The following is a 23,281-nucleotide window of genomic DNA, read 5'->3' as shown; positions in this document are numbered from 1 at the left end:
TTGTGTTTCCCAATACGACGGGCCCTCGGTTTTATATATGCTGCCTGCTTCTTGCAGTGACGCCAGGGGAAACTCTCTCCTCCATGACGCCAGAGCACCAGTGCTTATTCCAGGACTGGGATGGCAGGGTGAGAGGGGAAGAACAAACTCCCCATTCCAACAGGCATGAGCAATTAGTTTCACTTACCATTCCTCACAACACCAAATCCTAAAGCTAATACGATACAGTAGTACACGTCAAAACTACTGGAACACACAGAGACTACACAAAAGCAAGCCTGGGGGATTAAGGCCTACTATGCTGCAATGGGAAGAACTATTAAGATCCCCAAATGAGGTAAGTGACCAGAAGATCCTATATTCACTTATGTCCAGTTTGTTTATTCCTCAAATACTATGGGCATTATTCAACAAGACTATTGTGTTGTCAATTACTTGAAGATCCTTGTGATCATAAGACAACAACCACTGAAGCCAAAGGGTGACTTCTAGCAGCTTCAGTGTCTGCAGCAATGACTTGCCGGAAGACATGAAAGTGTGATTACAGCATTACAGAAATGCATAAAGATGCAAAAAGATAACTTCAGAAAGGAGAGTGACAGAATTTAGTAGGAATTGTTCGACTTACTTTGCAGAATACATTTGTGAGGTATAATCATTTGATGACCTTGGGATATAATCAGTGCATGTCATAACTGGAAAAAAAATAGTTGTATAATTACACAGGCAATTTCAAAACCCAACAAATAAATATCAGCATGCACAGTACATTTTAACCACGACATAGTATTTACAAAGGTTTTCTAGTGCCTTGAATATCTGTTTCAAAGCAAATTCTCAAAACATGCACTGTTAATACAGCACAAAAATGTTTTTCTTGGGAGTTCACAGCAGGTAGATGATTCAGTCAATACTATTTCTCCCTTTGCAACAATGCTCTCTCTCTTTACCAGTTGGTACGTCATCTTTTGCAATTCTCATGATAAAACTTTGATTTCAGCCCTGCCCAAAACCCTTCACGTGCCAAAGGGTCTGCATCAAGCTTAAAATTTCTTTTGTGTGTCCTGGAACAGAGACCAAAGCAGATGCTTGTTTTGCCAGGTTTTCCTCTTCCCCTTCCCTCTTCTACATGCTCTACCCAGAGCATGGCTCCAGCAATCTGTCCTTCCTTTAAAAAGGAGCGTCTCCCAGCTTAACAAACTTAATCCCACACATCAAGTGACAACAGGGACAGCTGCAGTGCACAAGGCTCAGAGTCCTAATTCAGATGACCTCCAAAGAAATGTGGCAGTTACATTTAATGGGATGTTTCCATTTTTCTGCTCGAATAAATCCACAGCAATTGCACTCTAAAACCGGTAAGAAACAGTCACTCAGGCTGCAAATCCAAGGAGGGAATGTTCAAAATCTTCTCACTTAGCACAGCCTATGGCTCTAGTATACCCCACATGTGACGGTTCTTAATTACAGCATTCTGGGTTGGGGTAGAGAAAGGGGCTTGAGCTGGTATGTCGTAAGCCAAGAGCCATGAAAAAACCCCTGGATTCAGATGAGCTGACCTGATAAATACTCAGCTGTCCATCAAACTAGGAAAGCAAGGATGCGCAGGACCCCGGCACAGAATTTGGCACTGTACAGCCCCTCTGGCACATGCCACCCCGTAGTGCGGTATGCTGCAGTGATCTCCAAGCTAGATGACTTCTGTGACTGCAAATCTGCAGTGTACATGGGTTTACCAGTTCAGACCTACAAGCACCATACCCAAATTCTTAGCAAACACAACTGTGCTGCCGTGGATCCAGCTCATTCATCTGAAGCCAGTTTAAAGCAGGCAAAGCACCCGGGTTCCAGCCCTGCCTAGGAGGGGATCCAGGCTAAAAGTGCATCTCTTGCATGGGTCCAGGGGCTGGATCCTCCAGCACTAACACGACAACAGACTGCACTTTCCCTCTCCCTTCCGGAGTGAGACTCAACTAACAGCCCTCAAAAAGAAACATGGTCACGGATGGCAGCATACTTGGCCTTGGGATTTGCTCCAGATGACAGTGATGTGCTCCAACAAGTTCGGCCTTCCCTATCTGGAAAAATCCTACAACATTATTGCTCTTGAATCGTCATGTAGTTAACTCTTTTATCACTTACATCCACTAAGGGGAGCAAGTTAGTTTGCAAAGGCAACCCTAACTGTAACATTTGCATTCTGCTACCTAAATAACCTCCTTTTAATGTAATCTGAGCACAAGCGGCTGAGAAATACAAACCATCAGCCACACGCTCAACCTTCTGAATGCTCCATGAATCGCCTCCCTCTGGTCCTCAGCGTTTGCCTTCACTCATGGTGTGAAGCTCATGTAGCACAAGGATACAACAGGAAATGCAAACTGGCAACCTTTGGACCTAAAGGCTTTCATTGAACGCTTGTCAGATATTCTCACACCCCCCATGCAAAAATGTCTTTTTTTTTTTAAAAAAAAGAATGTTAATATTCATCTGAATAGTAATGTAGTAATGGTATTTCTAGAATTCCTATTTTTAAAATAGCAAGGAAAAAACCTCATAATATCACTGCATGCAACTTCTGGAATTTGTAAATGACTTAACCAGTTAGGCAGGAGATTTTGCAGGCTACAACTTCTGGTAACTCCTGCAACTGCAACATCACAGCACATTGATTAAAATAGTAAAGATGCAATCAGTCAGCAATGCAAAGTTACATGTTACATATTTTCAATCAAGTTGAGCTAATTTACACTTATAAATAATTATTATGGCAGTCAAAGGCATTCTACACAGGAATCCTACTTCTGTCATAACCTCCAGCCCTCTTTTTCCAGAAGAAAGGATACATTCCACCTCTCTCTCACTATGCAGTCTTTTTATTTTCTGCCTCAGTTTCCCCTCCATTTATTTCATAAGGAATTTCTGCAGACATTCAATACAGTTCAGAGTCTAAGATTAAGTATATGGCACATTTTTACAAAAGATCCAACAAGCTGTGTAGAGATAATGATTCATAAAAATAACATCTTTTACAAAAGGCATTATGATTGATCAACTCAACCCCTTCCCTCAAGAAAAATCACATATAAGGCAGATAAGTCATAGCAGTACCCAGCAGCAAGTTGGGGGGCAGCGACACAAAAATATTTCTTAGAAAGAGATATTTGCTTACCATCAGGCATTAATGCTTTGTAAGCACCACAGCAAACTTTCACTTTACAACCGATAGTGAGGACAGGCTAAGGATTACGAGGAGGAGACAAAGCTTGTGCTTGATGAAGCAAAGTAACGAGACCAGTGGAAGAAAAGAGGAAAGACAGCAGGAGCAGAACTCCAGAAGATACTTACTCTCACTGGACATGGGAAGGTTTGAACCAAGGCTTGAAGATTCAGGTTTCTGATCACTGACTTCTGCGTTGCTCACATGACTGCCAGGACAAACAAAGGCTAGTCATTAGTATTATGAACTCTTAAATTAACATCCTTGAGTATCGTAACCCCTGGGTTCAACCTTCCTAACCGAGGCAAACCGACTCTGAACAGAAACTAGCTCTGCACTCTTTGATATTTCACACAGAGATCCCAAGAGAGAGATCTGCAGCTCTAATTAGATGTTTAGCTGTCATCACCTCCAGCACATCTACTCACCACTGGTCTCTCAAGATAAGGCTGTAGCTTCTCTGACAGCTCAGCAGACCTAGCAGCTTGGCGCTGCTGCCTGCAGTGGAAAGCGTGCACCTCTTTGCTGCCACCTGGGCATGGCCTCCTGCTCCCCTGCGTCAGCTCAGGCACCCATCAGGCTCTCCATGAGAGTTTAATTTGCTCATCCAGCACAAAAACCGTGCAGTTATTTCTGCTGGGAAACTGCAGCAAGCACCACTCTCGGTGCACACTTGAGCTACAAGCAGAACTCCCCCTCTCAGCAGCGGTAAGCCGTTATATTGGCTCTTCCACCTTGTGAAACTGCAGCCTGAGAATACCAGAGTAACACACAGCCTCCTCAAAACTGCATGAAAAACTGTGTTGCAGAACTAGCAATAATAAAACTAAAGCCAACAAGGCAATCATAAAAGGAAAAAGCAGCTTCATTAAGAAATTATCTGTACTTCCTACTCTACGTATGAACAAAGCAAACACTGACATGTAACTGAAACGGCAGGTGACAAATCCAAAATAATCTAGTACCCTGTGAACATTTCTTAAGTACAGAAGTGACACCCAGTTCAAGGATGCTTCAACACTTGTTCAGGGACAAACCCAGCATGAGGCAACCTCCGGTGGACATGGGAGTCCATGGCAGCAGGACTACAACGCTGGCATTTACTTGGCTCCTGCAGGCTGGGGGGGAAGGAGAAGCGGAGGAGTGCATGCTATCAACCAGCAGTGCCCTGGTAGCTCCATCCACCCCTGGACTGCTCCTTCTGGCTGTGACAGAGCTCCCTGCTCCAGGATGGGCTGGAGATAATCCCCTGGGGCAGGAGGCGCAGCTTTCCTGGGACAGGCTAAGGGGGGAGTTGGCTAGTAAGTGCCATGGGTTTGGTTGCAAGGCAAGAGAGTTTCCTTCCTTTGGCTGGTGAGAGGGAGTGAAGCTCAACCAAAATGCGTAACCTGGCTTTTTCCCCAAAAAACCTTCATAACCAAAATCCTTAGAAATCTTTCACAGTACTAGTAGCTGAACAGAATTCCATAACGAAGCATGAGTTTTGCAAGAAAATAACGTATTTCTATGCAGACTCGAGGTATTTGTCTACTCTTATTCTTGGTGGAAAAAAACGCTGATCCTGTGGCACAGATAGTCAATCTGCATCTGTTAAGTGGCACGGAGTTTGCAAGCAGGTTGAGAGCTGCTCGTTGTGATCACTTCCCATGGAAAATGTAATAGATAACGTTTCTGTCCATACCATACCAGCCCATGCTTCTGCTCTCCTCCTCACTGCTGCTCCTCAACACGTGCACCTGTGGCTCTTGGGGGACGTCCATCCCAAGCGCTTGTTCTCCATCATTTACAACTTTTCAATTCTCAGCGACTCAGAGAAAAATTCTCACTTGCACGTGGCTGCCTTGCATCGCTGAGAGCGCCCTGCAGACCAGCCTGACCAGCAGAGCACACTGCATTCACAAAAGTGTTAAAGACTCTTAGGGATGGTTAATGCTCCCAAGAGAGACGACCCTCACTGGGTACAGCTCTTCCTTTCCCCGCTTCCACAATCCAGCTAAGACAAATACCAGCCAGAGTATTGACATCGGATGAAAATCATGTTGCTGAGGAGAAACAGGTCTAATAAATTATTTTAAACTATTCCATAGGTCAAACTTAAAATCATATAATAGAGTTTTGTCAAAATAGAGCCGGAATATTTAAACAGAATATTTGAGCAGGTTAGACGTGCAATTTTATCCCTCCTCCCCATTCTGTTTTTAAATACTATATAAGGATGTTTACACTCAAATCTTGAGGCTGCTGGTGCCTGTAGGAAAGCTGTGATTGCACTGAAGCTGGGTGACACACTGAAGGAGAATCGGCACCATTCACTCTGGCATGTTCAGGCCTGCCCATGCTGCCCCCAGCTCCTTCGGGACCAACAGAGAGAAAAAATCCTCCCAGGACATGGTTCATCTCACCTCATACCGGCTAGAAGGTGAGCTGGCAGTCATTAGCTCAATGTTCTAACTTTTAGATATATAATGAATTTCACACACTGTCTGCTCACTGTTTCCTGTTAAAGTATTCCCTTCGATTTTCAAAAAAAGTACGTACTAATGTCCCCCTTCAGGGCTTCGACATATCATGTCCGCTCCTGCACGAATGGCACACACAGTGTTTCCTCCTCACTCACACTGGGATGTCAGAGGCTCCAAAAAGAAATCTTTCTTCACAGTATTTGCTACTACTCACAGGAACAGAATAAATCCTAATACAGCTATTCTTACTATATGTAATAATAGTCATTAATTCCTAAAGACGACATACATCAGAAAGCATCTACTGAGGCTAAAAATAGTACGACAGCTTTACACAGAATAGGCTAGCAATTTGAGAGGGTTTACTTTCTCAAAACAGTTATCCACAGTTTTGCTGACAATCACAGCACAGATATTATTAAAATATTCTGAGCCTCACCAGAATAAATGCATGTTATGTGCAGTACATGACAGTCTCATCAGATTCTGTGAAAAACAGGATGCTTGATGATGCAATTAAGACTCTTTGTAGCCACTTTTATAACAGCTTAATACCAAAGGGCCAGTATTTTTTTTTTATTGGGAACTTAATCTCAAAATTGTATCAAACACAAAAATGACTTATATTTGCCCTATCTCTGTGAAAAATAAAACGATACACAAGCTTCTAAAATGGAAGCTTATAATGATAAAACAACATTAATAACTGTTGCACACTAAAATCAAATTCAAAATTACGTACCTCAAGCTTTGTTCTCTGGATTCCTGCATCTTGGCTTTTTTCATCTGCAAAGACAAAAAAGTTCAGCGACACAGCCAACGAGAGCCGTCCTTGACAGAATCTGTGCACGCAGACCTCCATTAGCAGATCACCACTGGTTACTATAGAGTTCGCATTAGCGTTTAAACACAGAAAGCCTTGATTGAACTCCAGAGCTAACCACTGTAATCATGGGTTCTTCATCTCAAAACAAGCTTTCTCCTAATTAGAAAACAAGTGCTAAAGCTGAACGTGTTAGCAAAATTGCCATGTTATTTAAGTAAGTAACAGATGATGGGATATACAGCTACAAACGTCAGATAAGGACAATTTTATGGAAGTTGAGTAAAACAGCCATAAATTTTAAGAAAATCTTATTCTGCATAGATTCAGTACAACTGCCATAAGCTTGGGCCCTTCACTTTTCCCCCCTATGTTTAAGTATTAATAAAAGATAGGAACTTGAGTATTTTTTCTGTAATAAATTAGGATTTCAGATTTTCATTTCTGAGTAAAAACAATACAGCATTTATTCTGGTTTTGTAGGTGGCCAGCTGGATCCAGTTCCTGTATAGGGTATTACACAACAGAAAGCACTGCCTTGAGCACAGATTTGGTTTTCTGCACGCAGGCTTCAAATACAACTTTGAAATCCTCAGCTGGATGACAGGGTTAGTTTCTGTAGCCTGTAGTCTTTTGAGTGAGATGTTCCTGCCTTTTCCTTCCCCCACCTTCTCCCTCTAGCAGAAAGTTTTACAGCCTCCCACGTTTCTGCAAGGTGTTTAGATGCCAAACTCACTGCTTCAGTACCCATGCCGGTCCCCGCAGGGCACTTAGCAGACAGCACTGTTCAGCACACATCTTCGGGGAACAGGGATTACAGCCCCCCCGACGTGGGTACAACAGTCAAAGAAAGCCCGAAAGACTGCTGCCACATCTGAAAGCTGCTAGCATAAATGCCTCACCATGCAAGCTCGTCTCTCTCAGGTGAGTATAAATAAAATGCCAGGAAAATGCAATTTGAGCATGAGAGGTCAGAATGTGCTCAAAACTTTTTTTAAAAAATAAATTAATCAAACACAGGTTGATTTCTGTTGGGTAGGGGGAGATGGGAGGCAGAGGTACAAAAAAGGGTAAAGGCTCAAGGCAGCAGCAAGGTGAAAGGAGTAACCAAACAGTAAGGATGGAAAGGAGAAAGCCGAAAGGACAATCTTCTCTCCCTGATGAGGTTACCAGTATTTGAGAGCTCAGTCTGCTTTCATCTCTGCACTAGTCTTGCCAGCAGCTATTCCCTCCGGTATTTCAGAGCAGAACACTACAAACTTCATTAGTACTCATCACACGCATAAAAAAGGCAAAGGCAATGACAAAAGCCTATGGCAGTACAATGGCTTAGGAATCACCCAGCCTCAAATCTTCTGGCATTCACCACTTCAACCCGAGCAAAGAGCTGGTAACACTGGCATTGACATTAACTCCTGTTGTGGCTCTTCAGCCCCACAGCTTCACAGCCTTCTCCAGAGCCCTTCTCCTGCTTGGCCAGGAACACACGCTAATTCTGGTCCCCACTGTCACGAGGTCCAGGGCCTAAGGAAGCTGCATCAGTCTTCCCCACCTGAAGACGATGTTAACTACAACGCTAAGGGAAAGCAGACTAGTGTTCCCCCAGCTCCCTCGGGCACCGAGTTATCAGAGCACCGCTGTTGCCCATCCATGGTGCCCCTCAACTCCTTTTGGCATCCTTCTGTCCTGTAGCAGGTGCTCCAGCTCTTCCCTGGGACCAGCTCCTGAGCAGGGACCTCAGCCACCAACACTGCACCAGAGAGCTCAGGGTGCCAAACTGCCCACAGGGCTCTTAAGGAAAGGAGAAAGAAAAAAATGAATCGCATCACAAAAAGTAGCAGCAAACTGCATCAGAGCAGAATTACATTGACGATAAAAATAAAAGTTAACTTAGAGTTGGCAGCTTGAATTTTAGATTTCACAGGAGGAATGCTGCTGTTTCCAGTCAGGTACTCAATAAGATCCGGCTTCTTCAATTCAGTAGGTTTTTTGGTTTTGGTGTTTGTTGTTTTTTTTTTTTTTTAAGGGGATGTGGACAGAGAAATCAGCTCACTTACCAAAAAAACCAACCAACCAAAAAAAAACAAACAAGCAAGCAAAAAAAAAAAAAAACAAACCCCAAAACCGACCCCCCAAAAAGAAGCAAGGTTTTGCAAGAAGACATCAGTTTTATTGAGGTTTTCATCACAACCAGAATGGAACAGCTGTTCCTAAAACACCTCTTGATAGTCAGGACTTCGGCTCAAAGCACTGCTCTGCTGCTCTGCTCTCTGCCGACTTTGGTCCCTGGACTGGAACTTCTATCTTGATGAGTATCTACACTGCAAGGCCACCATGACTTGTCCTCCTCTGATGGGAGATCTTCCCCCTCTGCCAGAAACGTAACCTTGGTGTTGTACAGAGAACAATATTTTAAAAGAGTTTTCCTTTAAGCCAACAGTTAATTTCATTAAAAAAAAAAAAAAAATCTGAAGAGGGTTTCACACTCTCTTTAAATGGCTCTGGAACATGGGATAGACAGTACGTGTATGCAGCATAAGTCAAGCAAAACAGCAATTTTGAATTTCAATCCATCACGTCCCCGCCTCAACTGGCTAGCCTTGGCTAGTCCCCATCTCTGCAGGTTTTTGAAAGACATTCTCCCTAACATCTTAATGCTAAGCAATAACATTTACAAAATCTTGAAACTTCAGTGGGATGCAAACCCCATGTCAGCTGGGATAGAGTTAATTTTCTTCCTAGCAGCTGGCATAGTGCTGTGTTTCGGATTTAGTACGAGAGTAATGCTGGTAACACACTGATGTTTGAGTTATTGCTAAATAGTGCTTACACTAGGCAAGGACTTTTCAGCTTCTCATGCCCTGCCAGCGAGAAGCTGGGAGGGGGCAGAGCCAGGAGAGCTGACCCAAACTGGCCCAAGGGCCATTCCATCCCATACGGCATCATGAGCAGTATGGAAACTGGGGGGGTTGGCCGGGGGGCGGCGATCGCTGCTTGGGGATGGGCTAGGCATCAGTCGGCGGGTGGTGAGCGATCGCATTGTGCATCACTTATTTTGTATATTCTTTTACCATTATTATTATTTTCCCTTCCTTGTCTGTCCTATTAAACTGCCTTTATCTCAACCCACAAATTTTCCTTTTTTTTTCCCCCTCCACGATTCTCTCCCCATCCCACTGCTGGGGGGGAGTGAGCAAAGGCCACGTGGTGTTTAGCTGCCTACCAGGTTAAACCACGACACCCCATTTTCTGCCCATCACTAATCACTGCAATTTACCCTACGAATTTAAGTGGGAGGGAACAGTTTTAAACATAGTCTTTCATGAGCTTAGGAAGCATTTTCTCTCTCTCTGGCCACAAGTCATAAAACGTATTTAATACAGGAACAGCCCCTAGTAACAATAACTTAAGGACGATGTCCGGGGCACAAGCAGAGCGCGCTGCCATGATACGCTGCGCTCCCAGCTGAGCCCTGCACGATCACACTCCAACCCCAAAGCCAGCATGGGGCACCTCTTCATCCTCTCCTGCACGAGCCTTAGCAAAGGCTGCTGAAACCTCTTCAAACGCCTCTCAACACACACTCCCCTCTGAAAACCTCTGGAGAGATGCTGAGGGGTTTTTTGCCCCTTCTCAAGTGACAGGATCACAGTTTGAAGACTTTTCATGCAGGTGAAGTGAATTCACTGTTTTTAAAAATAAGGAAAAAAGAAAAAAGAAAAAGAAAAAGAAAAAGAAAAGAAATGAAACCGAGGAAGAAGATGTGGTCTACCTCACTGATTCAAGTTTCAGTTTTTGCAGCTTCAGACCTTCTCTCACTAACCTGTTCTGCTGTACTACAATGAACGACATGTCTTATAAGCTACGTCTCTGCTCCTGCCTCCATATTTTTATTTCACTACCAGTTTTGGGCTTCTGTTGGTTTAAAAACAAACAAACAAACAAAAAACCCACCAACAAAACAAACTGAAGTGACACATTCTAGCTGATCCCTGCTCCCAAATCACAAATTTCTATAACTGCAAATCCAAATTATTCTTTGTGCTTGAAAACTCTGTTTCTGCCCCAGAGCTACCAGCATTGGAGTTCAGTTGTATTCACAGAGTCAGAATCAGAACAGGAATAAACTTTTCCTCCCAACGTCGAGATAAGGGCTGCTCTGCGGCGGAACCCAGCTCCAGCTGATACAGGCCAACTCCCCGGCCCAAGCAGAACAAGGGAACCGCCGCTCACAGCTACCAGCATCAAGCAGCGACTCGCTGCAGCAAGTGCCGCCAAAGCACCGGTCAGGAGCGCAGAATTTTACTGCAAACCCTTTGCAATTTCAATTAAGAAAAATCTTCAGCCCAAACACACGACCATCGCATTTTCTCTACGCTTTTGGCAGCACTGGGTCTTTCCGGAGCCCCTTCCAACACCGTGCTCGCCCCACCACGGACTCCGGCTTGCTACTGCTGCCTGATACAAGAAGTCATTCCAAACAGAGAGCAACCCAGCGGATGTCTGCGATGCGTGTAATGCAAGTTCACCAGCCCTTATAAAAAGGAGATTTTTGTCATTTTCTATTTAATCCTTAATGCTAAGGTATTATAAAAATCAACTACATGCATCCACAATGCATTCAACAAGTGAGAGATTACTATACAGGATTACCTCTAAAAACTAATCTGGATTAATAACTTGTTATAAATTTAACTTTTTTGTTATGAGACGGTCAGGAGGTCACTTTCGATCATTCTCCCCCAAACTTCCCTTTCCTCTGTTATTTCCCATGTGTGTTTCTGTTTTCTAGCACTGCGGTGTGCACAGAAAATTTTCTATTCTAATTCAGACTTGAAAAGGGAAGAAACATTCAAAAAACCAGGGGCAAAAGATGTGGCTGTTTAACATGCCAGGCGGCAGCATGTGGGGTAAGTGAGAAGTCTACCATTCATTTAGAAGAGACACGCTGTATACAGCTGGACCAATTACCATTAGTTCACACCAACACAAGAAAATGACCAGATTTCTTTTTTTTTTTTTTTTTCTAAAGTAAAATACATTGAACTCAAAGCCTGATGCCTTCTCTACAGGCTCCTTTCCGGATTCAGTTACCAGCAGTTTGCCATAAACATTATTTTTTGAAGTAACATACTAACCTTGTTCCCATAATTAAGAAAAGCAAAATCATTTGGGAAAGAAAACAAGTTTGTACAATATCAACATGGGGCTACCAGGCTGACAGGATTTTGCAAAGCTGACTTCAGTTTTCTTTTTTTTTTAATTAGGAAAATTCACTTGTTTCAGGAATGGTCTCACTACGAGAAACCAAAAAGATTGTTCTTTTCATTTCCTCCTGCAACAATGCGCCACTACACTCAAAATACCACCCCACTTACTAGTTGTGATCAACATCGTCTCATGTTCTGTCTCAGAATGACTGACTGGCACAAGATACTTAAATTAGCAAGAAAATCTTCAGCTGAAAGTCACAGCAGAATCTGCTTAGAGAGGATGCTTTCGTGCACCGAAAATTAGCCGTACCCTGTCTCTCATGCCCTGAAGAATAAAGTTTTAAAAAGACAGTTTTCATTATATAAGGGTGTAATTACAGATATTTCCTTTTTTAGTACACACATGTAATTAATTTTTAAATCCTACAAATATCTGGAGTCCATATTATAAGTTTTTGCTGATTAGTCTCACATTTTCTGCATATTGACTCAGGCACATAATCTGCACATTGTGTCAAGCAATATTTTGAACAATTGTAAATTTACATTTCCATTTCATTCAACTTAGTTCCTAAGTCATAAAATTGCACACATGACATTACAATGTATCTTCTAACTAGTTAACTGAAGAACATAAAATTCTCACATTACAAAAGCATCAAGATCTTTTCAGTGAGAACATTACCAATTTGCCCTCAGCATATTACTCTATTTTTGTGTGCATTTGACAAGGTCTCCAAAATTAAAATAAGCTTCACTCTCAAGGTAGTTTGGCAATTTCCTGTTGAGTTTGCATCAGGTTTAATTTGGGAATATAACACTAATACAAACTTTTTTTTTTTTGCTTAATTTCTATGCTATTATGTTTTAGATATACAAATTTAACTTCATAACATACTGTATTAATAATTGCTCTACCCAAAACGTTTGTGACATGATAATATCAGTTAGTGATAATACAGACAGTATTGCAAATGTGGAAGATGTCTGGACCGCAATTTTTAACTTAAGACATGCTTCCCTACTCGAAGACACTGTTAAATTAAGAATTTAAAAAAAATGCTTTGGACCTGTGGAGATGATGGATTACAGGACCTTTTCAAGATCTCAAGCACAAGAAGAATTAAAGACTATATCTACTGTAATAACCAGCATGCTGAGCCTGTCATTAAAATAGTAAATTTTAGTTTCTCTAGAACAGGCTTGAAATAGTCTGGTTTTCTGAGCATAACAAGTAATTATTTTACATAGAAACATTACAGAGTTTAAGCATAAATAACTATTCCTTTTATTAATGTTGCCTATATGATTACAGTAAATTAAACGTACAATACATTTTACTAACAGTAAAATGATTTTTCACCTCTAGATAAATATGCTAAGTATAAGCCTTATTTTACATTATTAATTAAAATAACTGTATACTGAATTTGCGAGATCACCAATTTGGTTTATATGTTCATTTTTAGCCTTTTTAAAATACTTACTGGTTGTTCGGGTAAGTCTTGTGGCTCTTCCATGGGTATTACTATTTTAATGCTTAAATGATTCAATTCGTGTGTTCCTCAGCAGTCTTCAAAGCCTGTCAAAAAAAGGTGTTCATAGCTTTATGTACTTTTGGGGGGGGCTTATCATTTAGGCTATCAGAGAACATTAATTGTTATATATTCCACCCACAAGCTTTCTAAACTCATGTTGCCATCTCCCAATTGAAAGACGAAATTCATATATGGAAAGATTTCATAAACAAGGGATTTAGCTTTAAGCTTCAAGATGCAGACTTTTCTACGCACGTGGCACATTTCTACATCGTTTACTTGTACCGTACTGGCTACAGAAGCTAATGTATCAATCAGACATGTGCACCACGATTTTAAAGACACTTTAAATGATCAAGTGTGGTCTACTAGGTCAGTAAACAGCGTGATTCAATCTAACCTGTTTTAATTTAGAACATTTATGTAACAAACAAACAAAAAAAAAAAATCAGGACAAGACTGTACACCTAAATGTATTTACATGCAGTACCGGTTATTGCCAAATTCACAAAGCAAGTTTATTATCTCAGTTGCACCTTTCAAAAAGAGAAGTTTGATGAAAATTTATAAAATAATTTTTACTTTGGAAGCTAAGTAACCCAGTAGCATTTAGCATAGAGATCTTCTATACTACACCAAAGAGCTGCTATCCCCCAGGGTTTTAAAACCATGAAAAGGAAATTTTGCAGATTACTTTCGCAACCTGATCAGTTTTTGCCATTTGCTGGGCAAAAGATAAAGGCACATGTCCTCCACGGCTTCCCCCTCTGCCCAGCCAATGCTCACGACCAGCATGACTTAAGCGTTCAGTTGCTGCTCTTACACCCTCTCAGCTCGGAGCCGGTTTATTAAAACCAACCCCTAAGCTCTGCAGGCAAGCTCCATCTCAGCCGCACCAAAAGCAAGCAGGAGCCTGCTCTCCCATCCCAGCAGAGCTCCTCTCCCGCGCACACACGCGTGCGCTACCGCACACGGAACACAACCTAAGTGGACTACAGAAATTAGAAGAAGTGCTGAAAAACACTTAGTGGTTTGGAAGAAATTAAATACAGCAACTTTCCGTGCTGAGGTACAAGCTATTCCTGCCTCCACGGCCGTGCAAGTTTTGCTGTGAATCTCAGTGCAAATGCAAAAGGCCGTTTAGCCGGCTCTGCTTTCTCTACGCCTTTCTGTTTTCCCACCACGTCTGGAGCATTCAGGCACCTTCACATCATGAAACTGTCCCCCTGCAAAGTGACTGAACAAGGAACAGAAACAACTTGCTGGCGTCCTGAAACCAGCTGCTGTTTCCCCCTCCTGGCCCTGCCAGACCTACTTAAACTCCGAGCACGTGCAGCCAGCCTTCGGCGGAGCACCACGTGCCGGGCACGGGGATGCTTTGCAGCCTGGAATAATTTCCTCTTAACCATGAAAACACAAAGGATTTCTTCTCCCTTATTTGAGGACAGGTAAAGGTCTTACATGCCAGGGTGTATCATCTATGCCGGGGTAAAATTTCATTGCAGGTTCAAGTATTTTCCAGGGCTACCTCCCCTAATCAAAGCTACTTACCTTTATTGCCTTAACTGTAAATCAACTATTTACACTAAGTCTCTTCAATGACTCAGGTTCTTTTGAAATGACCCTATTCACACCACACACAAAAAACTATACAATACAAAGTACTGCTGTCACCGTTCCAGTTTTTCCTCCATCAGTTTTAATTGGTTTTGTTTTAAATATAAAAGCTTATTTCCTTTTTACTTTTTGCAGGAATAACAGAGAAAAAACAAGACTTAAGAGAAACTGGCATTCAAAGATTACGATTAGGGGTGTAGAATACAACGGCCAACAGCAAGAATATTTGAAATTGGTATCAGCAGGTCCCGTCCTGTCCCTTGTCCTTTGTTTTTGTTATGTGACACCGTTTCATTGTGTAATTTCTTATAAAAATCCCAAACTAAACTCTTCAGCATGCAAAAAGATTCCACATCACTTTGATCCATGCATCAGTAACTTCCCATTCCATACTTTCTTTAAAAGCTGTGAGCAGTTCTTTAATTTTGTTTTTGAGAAGGATCTAAATAATTAGAAAGACAACAAGTTTCCCAGAGTCACGTCAGAATACGTTACGCTTGTGAGGAAAACTCTCTTCCCAAATGAGTAGGGCACCTTGTAGCCCCTAGAAGCAGATGAATGAACCGAAGCAGAGGAGCAGTAACCGCTTGTCCAGACAGCAAGTGAAAACCTGAACTCTGGTGGCTTCACGCTTTCTTCCAGAGCATGCTCCATAGCTCCAGGACAGCAGCACGGGCAGAAGACATCTCGTGAAGGCCTAGTGCTCGGAGCTGCTGTCACACAGAAGCGGCAGAACGGGAAGCAGCGTGCGTTTCTGGGCGCACGGGATGCACTTCGCCGGTACACCCCGCTAGCTAGGGGCGATGGGGTCTGTCCCCAGCAAAGGCACCCTACACCACACAGTTTAAGCTGCTGCTGAAGGAAGAGCTCCTGCCCCTCCTTGCCTCCCGCGACCCACTCTTGCTCGCTTGACACCCCTTCCTTTGTGGCCACCAAAGCTTGTGTGGCTGCAGAGCAGCCTGGATCTGCAATCTGACCTTCTTCTAAGGAAAAAGAAAGGGGAGGGAAAGAAGAAGAAAAAAAAAAAAAAAAAAAAAAAGACGCACGCAAGCACAACCCTTCTGCTAAGCTGCTTTAACTGGGATGAGCTCTGGCCTCAGGCAGACCCGTGCTGGGGGGAGCCAGCAGGGTGGGGAACAGGCAGAGCACGCAAGCGGGGCAGCAGGATGCCCCTTTTCAGCAACGGCCACAGTAAATGAAACCATAATTTGACCATCTTATTTATGTTTTGCTTTGGCAAAACAGAGGACACAAAGTCACAGTGATATACATCCGATTCTGCAGCCTTTCCACCCGGATCACCCAGTCCCCAGGGTCTGCTGCAGAGCAGCGACACGACGTCTCGCGGCAGGCACAGAAAGCACCTGGAGCACGAGCAAGGCCAGGGCCTCTCCCTGCCATCACCCCTGCGAGCGCGGAGCGGGGAGGGGAGCTGCTGCCTCTGCTCCTGCTCCTCAGGCCGGGCGAAGCTGCTGCCAGCTTCAGCACCGAAGCCCGGGACGAAGATCCGGGGAGCAGCTGCTCCGGCCGTGCCTGTTCCCCGAGCAGCACCCTCCGAGCGGGGCAGCAGCCCCCACTGCCCATCAGCTGGCTCCAGCCCTCGGGCAGGTGTAGGCTCCAGGGCAGCACGCCCTGCCCTCCGGCCAGCCCCCAGCACCTCTGGGTGCTGCAGGCCGCCTCCTCACCCAGGAGGAGAGGTATGCACCAAGGCACCGCCCAGGGCTTGGGTTTCCAAAAAAACAAACCCAGCACCTTGCACCTGCTCAGCCTGAGCCACCTCAGTGTATTACCTTACGTACCAAGCAGCTCTCCACGAACAAAGTTGATTTTTAGAAACGGAAGATAAACAACACTGATTTTTCTTTTTATGGCATCTCAAATCTCAAAATTAGATTTTTAACTTATATAAAACTCAAGGCTACCGTACTTCAGATAAGCCTACCCCACGGTTTCTATGACAGAACATTTTAAAACCGTAAGTGACCGCAACAGAAGAGCTAGCAAAGCAGATCTTTGATGTCTTCAGTTCCACAGAGTCCACGCTGCTGCAGCTGCGCCCGTGACAGGGTGCCAACGCAACTGCCGGGCAGGGAACAGCGACCGCCGTCGCTCCTGCTCCCCATCCCACGCAAAGCCGCAGCTTCCCAAAGGTGACTGACGCTCGCTAACCTCAGAAGAGAAGAAATTGGTGATTAACAGCTTTGGGGGCAGCTGGGCTTTGGTCACTCCGTCCATCTATACATCTATTTATATTTGTGTATGCGTGAGGGAGGCCTGAAAAGTGGATTCTGGTAGTAAGCATACTTCTGCGGGCCACTGGGCTTGCGAATGAGGAGACCCGTACAAAATGTGACTTAGTGTGCAACAAGCCAGCAAATGAGCTGCAGCAATGAAAGAAACATGCAGAAAAATTAGTCAAGTGGTACGCTTCTGAAAACCAGCAAAATACTACTATTTTTTTTACCTTTGTGGGTTGGTTTTCATTATTTATCGGATTAAAATTATTTTGTAATATCTGAATTAAACAACATCTTTTTATTTAATCTAGACTTGTTTTGAATAGCCATCCTGGTTTAATTCCAACTTGTGCAGAACACCGACAATGTAAAATATCAAGGACAGGTGTTTTGCACGTTGTTTTATTTTGCGTGCTCAATTTGTGGAGACACATTATCTAAACTTCAAAATGGAAGGCATCAAAGCAGAGGAATGGACTGCAGAATTGCACAGATCAGTTGCCTGCCTTCTGTTCTGCACAAGAGAGCTATGCCAATAATTCCCTATTAAAAGCCCTGGCAAGCTATGTACAGTTTCTTGCACTAAATCCTGTTTTAAAAAATCCTAAAACACAAAGTCTAGCTTGGTCAGACTCTCTTGAACTAGATACTCTGGATATAATTTCTGAAAGCTACCTGCTATTTGTTTTCATTCTGTTCTTTTCAAGCCCATCTGCCTTGGCTTGGAATATGAAATTTTGGCTGAGGAACAGTTCTTCTCTCAAGCTGCAAATAATTAAAGTCAAGGATACTGTGATAAAACCAACAAGCAGTAATTATACTGATTAGAAAAAAAGCTGTTTGAATATGGTTTTCCATTACTTTAAAATAGCCACTGTTTCCCTAAGAACAAACCTTTAGTTAGGGTAATGAAATTATATCTATTCAACAGAAAGTTAAAATAAAGTGTTTCGTGTGCATAATCTATGCAGTTCTTTCCACTCCTTATTTACTCAAGGGCCAGCACCTTACCATGAGCAGCAATGAATATATGAATTAAGCAGCAGCAGAAGAGTCTAACCTTCCCATATTTTCCAGTGGACCATTTAATGGCAATCTGTCCCATGCTGCTACACTACACACAGACGGGATGGGAGAGTGCAACCAGAGCGATCTAAGCCATCGCCTGACCAGAGCAGGGGTTTTTCTTGCAATGCGCTTTCACTCTGTGCCACTCACCACGTGACAAACCGCTTCTTTTCGAGACGAGCAGAACTTGGCAGAGTGGGATGTGGTGGATCTTCCTGCCCTTTTTTTTTTTTTAATTTATTTTAATTAAAAACACCCAAAGAAATAAATAGAAAAAGTTAAGAGAGAAGAGACACATACTGACACTACTATGCACTGCACAGCTACCAAATACTTTCTAATTCTGAAGGTTTATGACTTAAGTTTTAATCTTCAGGCAAAATACGCTGTCAGTCATCTCCCACGCCGGCAGCGACCCGTGCCCCTCCACATCAGGGTGTGAGAGGGCGTATAGATATAACCTCCTTGTTCCACAGGGAAGTTTCTTCACCATTTCATTCTTCCTCATATCTCAGCATTCCCATATCCAACTGTGATAGTATTTCATCTCCAAGCTGCTGAAATATTTCCAGCTTGGTATCAACATAGCCAAACTAGCATTCTGCCTACACCGAGCAAGCAAACCCAGCTTGCTGCCCGCTCCTACAGGATCTCTCATGAGGATTTGGCAAAAACAGGCATTCTCTAAAGTTCTGAAGAATGCCCCATTTTGTTTTTAAACAGCTTGATTAAAGATCACAGGAAATGACAGCATCAGCCTGGTTCCCAGTTTGGTCTCTGCATTAAAACAGCCCCTTGAGGAGCTGTGAGGAATTGAACAATCCTGTGTACCAAACTTCGTTTGCCCTTCCTTCAGGCAAAAACAGAGTAATGAAAATTCTTCAGGAAGTTGTACCATCCCAATGATGCAAACAAAATGAATGAGTAAATAAATGCCGAGGTGTGTAAAATGTTCTATCTGGTGAGTCTGAACACAAACTCAAAAAAACTTCAAAGATACTTTAAAGAAAAAGCAGTTGCAGTACTTAAGTCGCTCATGCAACGCCAGTGGTACGCAAAGAAAGGCAGGGGCAGCAGAAGGGGAGGGCCCATCTAGCTTTCCTCCCCCACTACGGAATGAAATACTTAACACAAATCATTTGCTTTCACAAGTAGACCTGCAAGTAACACAATGAATGACCTCCTTCCCATGGTACCAAGTTAATTTATAAATAGCATATTAAGGCTGCACATTCAGCATCTGACAGTCATCCCATGACTGCCAAGCAGATGAGAATAGGTGCGTTACTCCGGTGTTTGCAAATACAAATGAGGTAAAGTGGGAAAAGGAACTTGGGCTTCTAACTCCAAATTGTGATACCCCCAAAATCCTGCTTTCTAACACTATCAGCAATCAACACCTCAGACAAGTCTTGCTCTCCAACAGTTCTTAAAAATTCCCTCTAAAATCTACCTTCAAGGCACCATACCTCAAGCTCTGTTTTGTTAAATCTACCCCTTTTGTAAGTACAGTTCTCCACTATTTTCCTCTTTCAGCAGCAGAGAGCAGCCGTTTAAAAAAAAAAAAAACAGCGACAAAACAGAACAGAGTTAATGAATGAAAGCTGTGCTACACACCCGTCTGCTGATTCCGTATCTTTAACAAATCCAGCGGATCTCACGGCAAAGATTTGGACTCTGCTATTCTTCGCTTTTTCTCACTCTCCATGCACACACCCACACACCCAGATACGCACGCACAACGCACATGGATATTTGCAAAATACTGGGAAGAATACCAAAGAATAAACCTTTGCCGTGAGATCTGCTGGATTGTTTGCTGCTCCCTCCCCGTGCTCTCTCTTCCCTTCTTTATTAACTGAGGAAGACTCAGAATAAACCACTGCAAAAGTTACAGGGAAGGCAGACTGTATGCCCTATTTTTGAAGGTACGAGTGGCCATGACAAGCCTGTAAACACAGTCCTGTAGGATTGAAAAATCATGGTTTGATTAAAATTTCATAATCATAAAATGGAAAAAAAATTGTGCAATATTTATAAAGTGAGAAAATTACTTAAATTATATGTGGTAATACAAATATAGTTTTACCCTAAGCAATGCCGATTTCATTAATAGGAATTTTCACATTATTTTTAAATCCTTGAAGGGCTACAGTGTTAGGGCTCTCTGCGGTTCACTTCACTTGAACAATGACACACACCGCTTGGTTTCCCAGTTCTTATGCAATTCTGTTAAATTTGATTTTGAAACACAGCAGGGAAATTTTTAATGGGGAAAAGAACTGTTTTCACAAAAGGAAAATTTAGAAATAACAACTTCATCCTCGAGAAAAACAACTCCCACTGAGCCCAGAAACAAGTTGGCAATTTCTTCTAGATACATGTAAGGGGCATAGCTCACATGGCACAAGAACATGAAACTGCTATTAACCTTTTAGTTACAAAACAAAGCACAGTAATTTATGTAAACGTAAGAAAAGTAGAAAAGTCGACTACCTCCTCCGTTCATGAGGATTCAGCTTGCACTGAGACAACGGATTTTTTCTGAAGACGACAAATGATAAGATACGCGGTATCTTGCGGCTCGCATACATTTCTGTGTTTTAGATAACCGATAAATGGGTGGCAGATCTCTAGAGCTGCAGCTCCAGAGGAAAAAAAAGTGCTGTTTGTCGTAAAAGCTTTTTAAAACAAACTTTGAAACAACAGAGCATACAACCTTTAATTTCTAGAAGCCCCTTCAGACACATTGAAACAGATGAGGAAATTTCCTGAACAAAAGACAGAAATTTTTAATCCTCTACCAGTCAGACAGCAAATCTGCATCATTAACCACAAAAAAGGAATTACTTACATTATGCAGCTCTAAACTTTATTTTCAGTAAAAGATTTCACTAATACATACCAAAAAGTCATATAGCTACCACCAGAGGCTACCAGGAAATGAATCTATAGTTCTATTAGAGAAATTGTTTCAGTACTCAACTTTCACCACGATTTTATTGAAAAGGTTGTGACTATGGTAAATTTACTTATTTCTTTTGTTATTTTGCCTTAGAGGCAGCCATGGTATTTATCACAGTGCAATCAGTTCTGAGAACATCTGTAGCTATTTGTGTCTTAGCAACAACAGTTGCTAGAGTAACCCGCTCAGAAAAATTAAAGAAAGAATAAAGTACTGGATATTCGAGATTTTTTACTGGGGAAAAAAACAGTTTAAATGATGGTCTTCAATGCTCAGCTGCTCAGTAAGAGCCACTGCTTTTAATTAAGCAGATTTATTAAACCATTTCCTTCACACAGCATCAGTCCTGCTGGCAGAGGCAGGTGGGAGCACAAAACACCCTCCCGGCTCAGCGGAAGGGGCCGTGGAGCCCAGCCCAGCGCACAGCGACAGCAGAAACCGCCGGCAGGGAGTGCGTGAGCCTGGCCCCTGCACACCCCTGCACACCCCTGCACGCCCCTGCACGCCCCTGCACGCCCCTGCAGCAGCCACAGCCCTGGGACCGCAGAGGGGACATCCCTGCCGCACCCGCCAGCACCCACTCGCAGACCTGTTTCCCACCAATTTGTCCAGTCCCTCTCTGAACCGGCTGCGGTCGGCAGCTCCCACAGCCGCCCAGGGCAGCTCACGACCTGCTGCATGAAGAACTTCTCGGCTGTTTTACGTGAACGAGTTTGAGTGCCTTCAGTCCTAGCAGGGCAGGATTGGGCACGCAGCCCCACTTTCAGCATGTCCCCTGCCTTCAGGATTTTGTACGCCTTGATTACATTCTCTCTCCAAACCAGCCCCAGGCTTCAGCTTCTCTTCATAAGGCATCTGCTCCATCCCCTACGACCACTGCTCCCCTCTGCTCCCTCTTGAGATGCAGCAACCAGAGCTGTACAGAGTATATGAGATGTGGCTGCAACCACAGCTTTACCACAGAGCAGTAATAAGATGTCTCTGTTGTTTTCAACACCCTTCATAATGACAGCCATCATCACTGGCTTTTTGTTTGGCTGCCATTTACACTGAGCAATCATTCCAATGAACCATCCCTGTCCTCAGGTTCTGCTCCTGGAGTCGTGACTGCCTGCTCCGAGTTCAGCTGTGTGTAGATAGGGTTTAGACTGCTTTTCCCTAGATGAATTACCCTTCACTTAGGGAAGCAATCTAAACCATATTTATGTTAATTACCTTAAGTTACTGTAAATTCACCTATGCTGAAGCTCTTTTGCCACGTTCTTGATCACTCGGTTTGGTGATATCTTTCTGCCTTTGGTATGGCTTTTTATGACTCAGAAGTTCAGTAACACCAGTAAACCTGGGGATTTCACCAGTCATTCATTTCTCGGGATCACTGGTGAAAATGCTGGACAAAACCAGTCTAAGCACCAACATTAATGGTACTACAGTGCTGTCTCTTCTCCAGCCTTTGAGGTGACCACTAAGCCCTGTCTTCTGCTCCCTGGGCTTGCTAACTGAGTTACAGGGCTTTTAACTAGGTTTGTCAGGGAAGACCCACCAAGTAGGGGATAGCACACATAAGACAGGGTGACAAAAATGCTCAGACAAACCAGCTCTGCTACAGGATGATGGACAGACCTCTAATGACCTTGCACAGTCAGAGCAAGAATGGTAGCCAAGAAAGGAGAATATTGTGGTAGATGTCCACTACAGATCCTCTGTCAAGAAGTGAATGAAGCCTTCTTTAAACAGCTGGAAGAAACCTAGTGATCGCAGACCACAGTTTGCAAGAGGGACTTTAACCACCCCAATACCTGCTGTGAGGGCAACACGATGGGGCAAACAAAAGTCATGTTTCTCAGTGCATCAAAGATAATTTTTTTATGGGGTGATGTAACATGGCAAAAGTTCAAGATCCTAGGAGAAGTGAAGATGACAAGTAACAAAATAAACAGCCAGATTACAGTTTGTTCAGGAGACTGATCTGATAGGTATGGTACTATGGGAGGGCCTGAAGGAGCAGTGCAGCCCAGGAGAGATGGCTGATCCTCAAGGACAGCTTCCCCCTAAGAACAGTCCATCCCAACATGCAGGAAAATGAGCAGATGCAGAGGGAGGACGGTTTGGCTGGACACTGAACTTCTGACTAAGCT

At 43.2% G+C, this 23,281-nt stretch overlaps 1 protein-coding gene across 9 annotated transcripts in view; it reads right to left on the bottom strand.

The window, feature by feature from the left end:
• The window catches only part of EYA3 (EYA transcriptional coactivator and phosphatase 3), a 59,932-nt gene that overhangs the window by 25,082 nt on the left and 11,569 nt on the right, over positions 1 to 23,281 (bottom strand). For 5 of the 9 annotated variants that reach the window (XM_075722103.1, XM_075722102.1, XM_075722104.1 and 2 more), the window contains exons 2-5: positions 13,206 to 13,300; positions 6,425 to 6,468; positions 3,349 to 3,428; positions 629 to 695 (exon numbers count right to left, since the gene is read on the bottom strand). In XM_075722103.1, coding sequence (XP_075578218.1) covers positions 629 to 695; positions 3,349 to 3,428; positions 6,425 to 6,468; positions 13,206 to 13,238 — 224 coding nt within the window. In that variant the 5' untranslated portion in view covers positions 13,239 to 13,300. Of the gene's footprint in view, positions 1 to 628; positions 696 to 3,348; positions 3,429 to 3,648; positions 3,714 to 6,424; positions 6,469 to 7,675; positions 7,820 to 11,883; positions 12,044 to 13,205; positions 13,301 to 23,281 lie in introns of those variants that run through there. The other 4 variants (XM_075722105.1, XM_075722106.1, XM_075722108.1 and 1 more) reach the window with 4 other exon arrangements.

Source organism: Pelecanus crispus, chromosome 16 (assembly GCF_030463565.1).
Source record: "Pelecanus crispus isolate bPelCri1 chromosome 16, bPelCri1.pri, whole genome shotgun sequence".
Lineage (NCBI taxonomy): Eukaryota > Metazoa > Chordata > Aves > Pelecaniformes > Pelecanidae > Pelecanus > Pelecanus crispus.
Note: the sequence above shows the minus strand (reverse complement) of the source record. Positions and strands in the feature narration are given on the sequence as shown.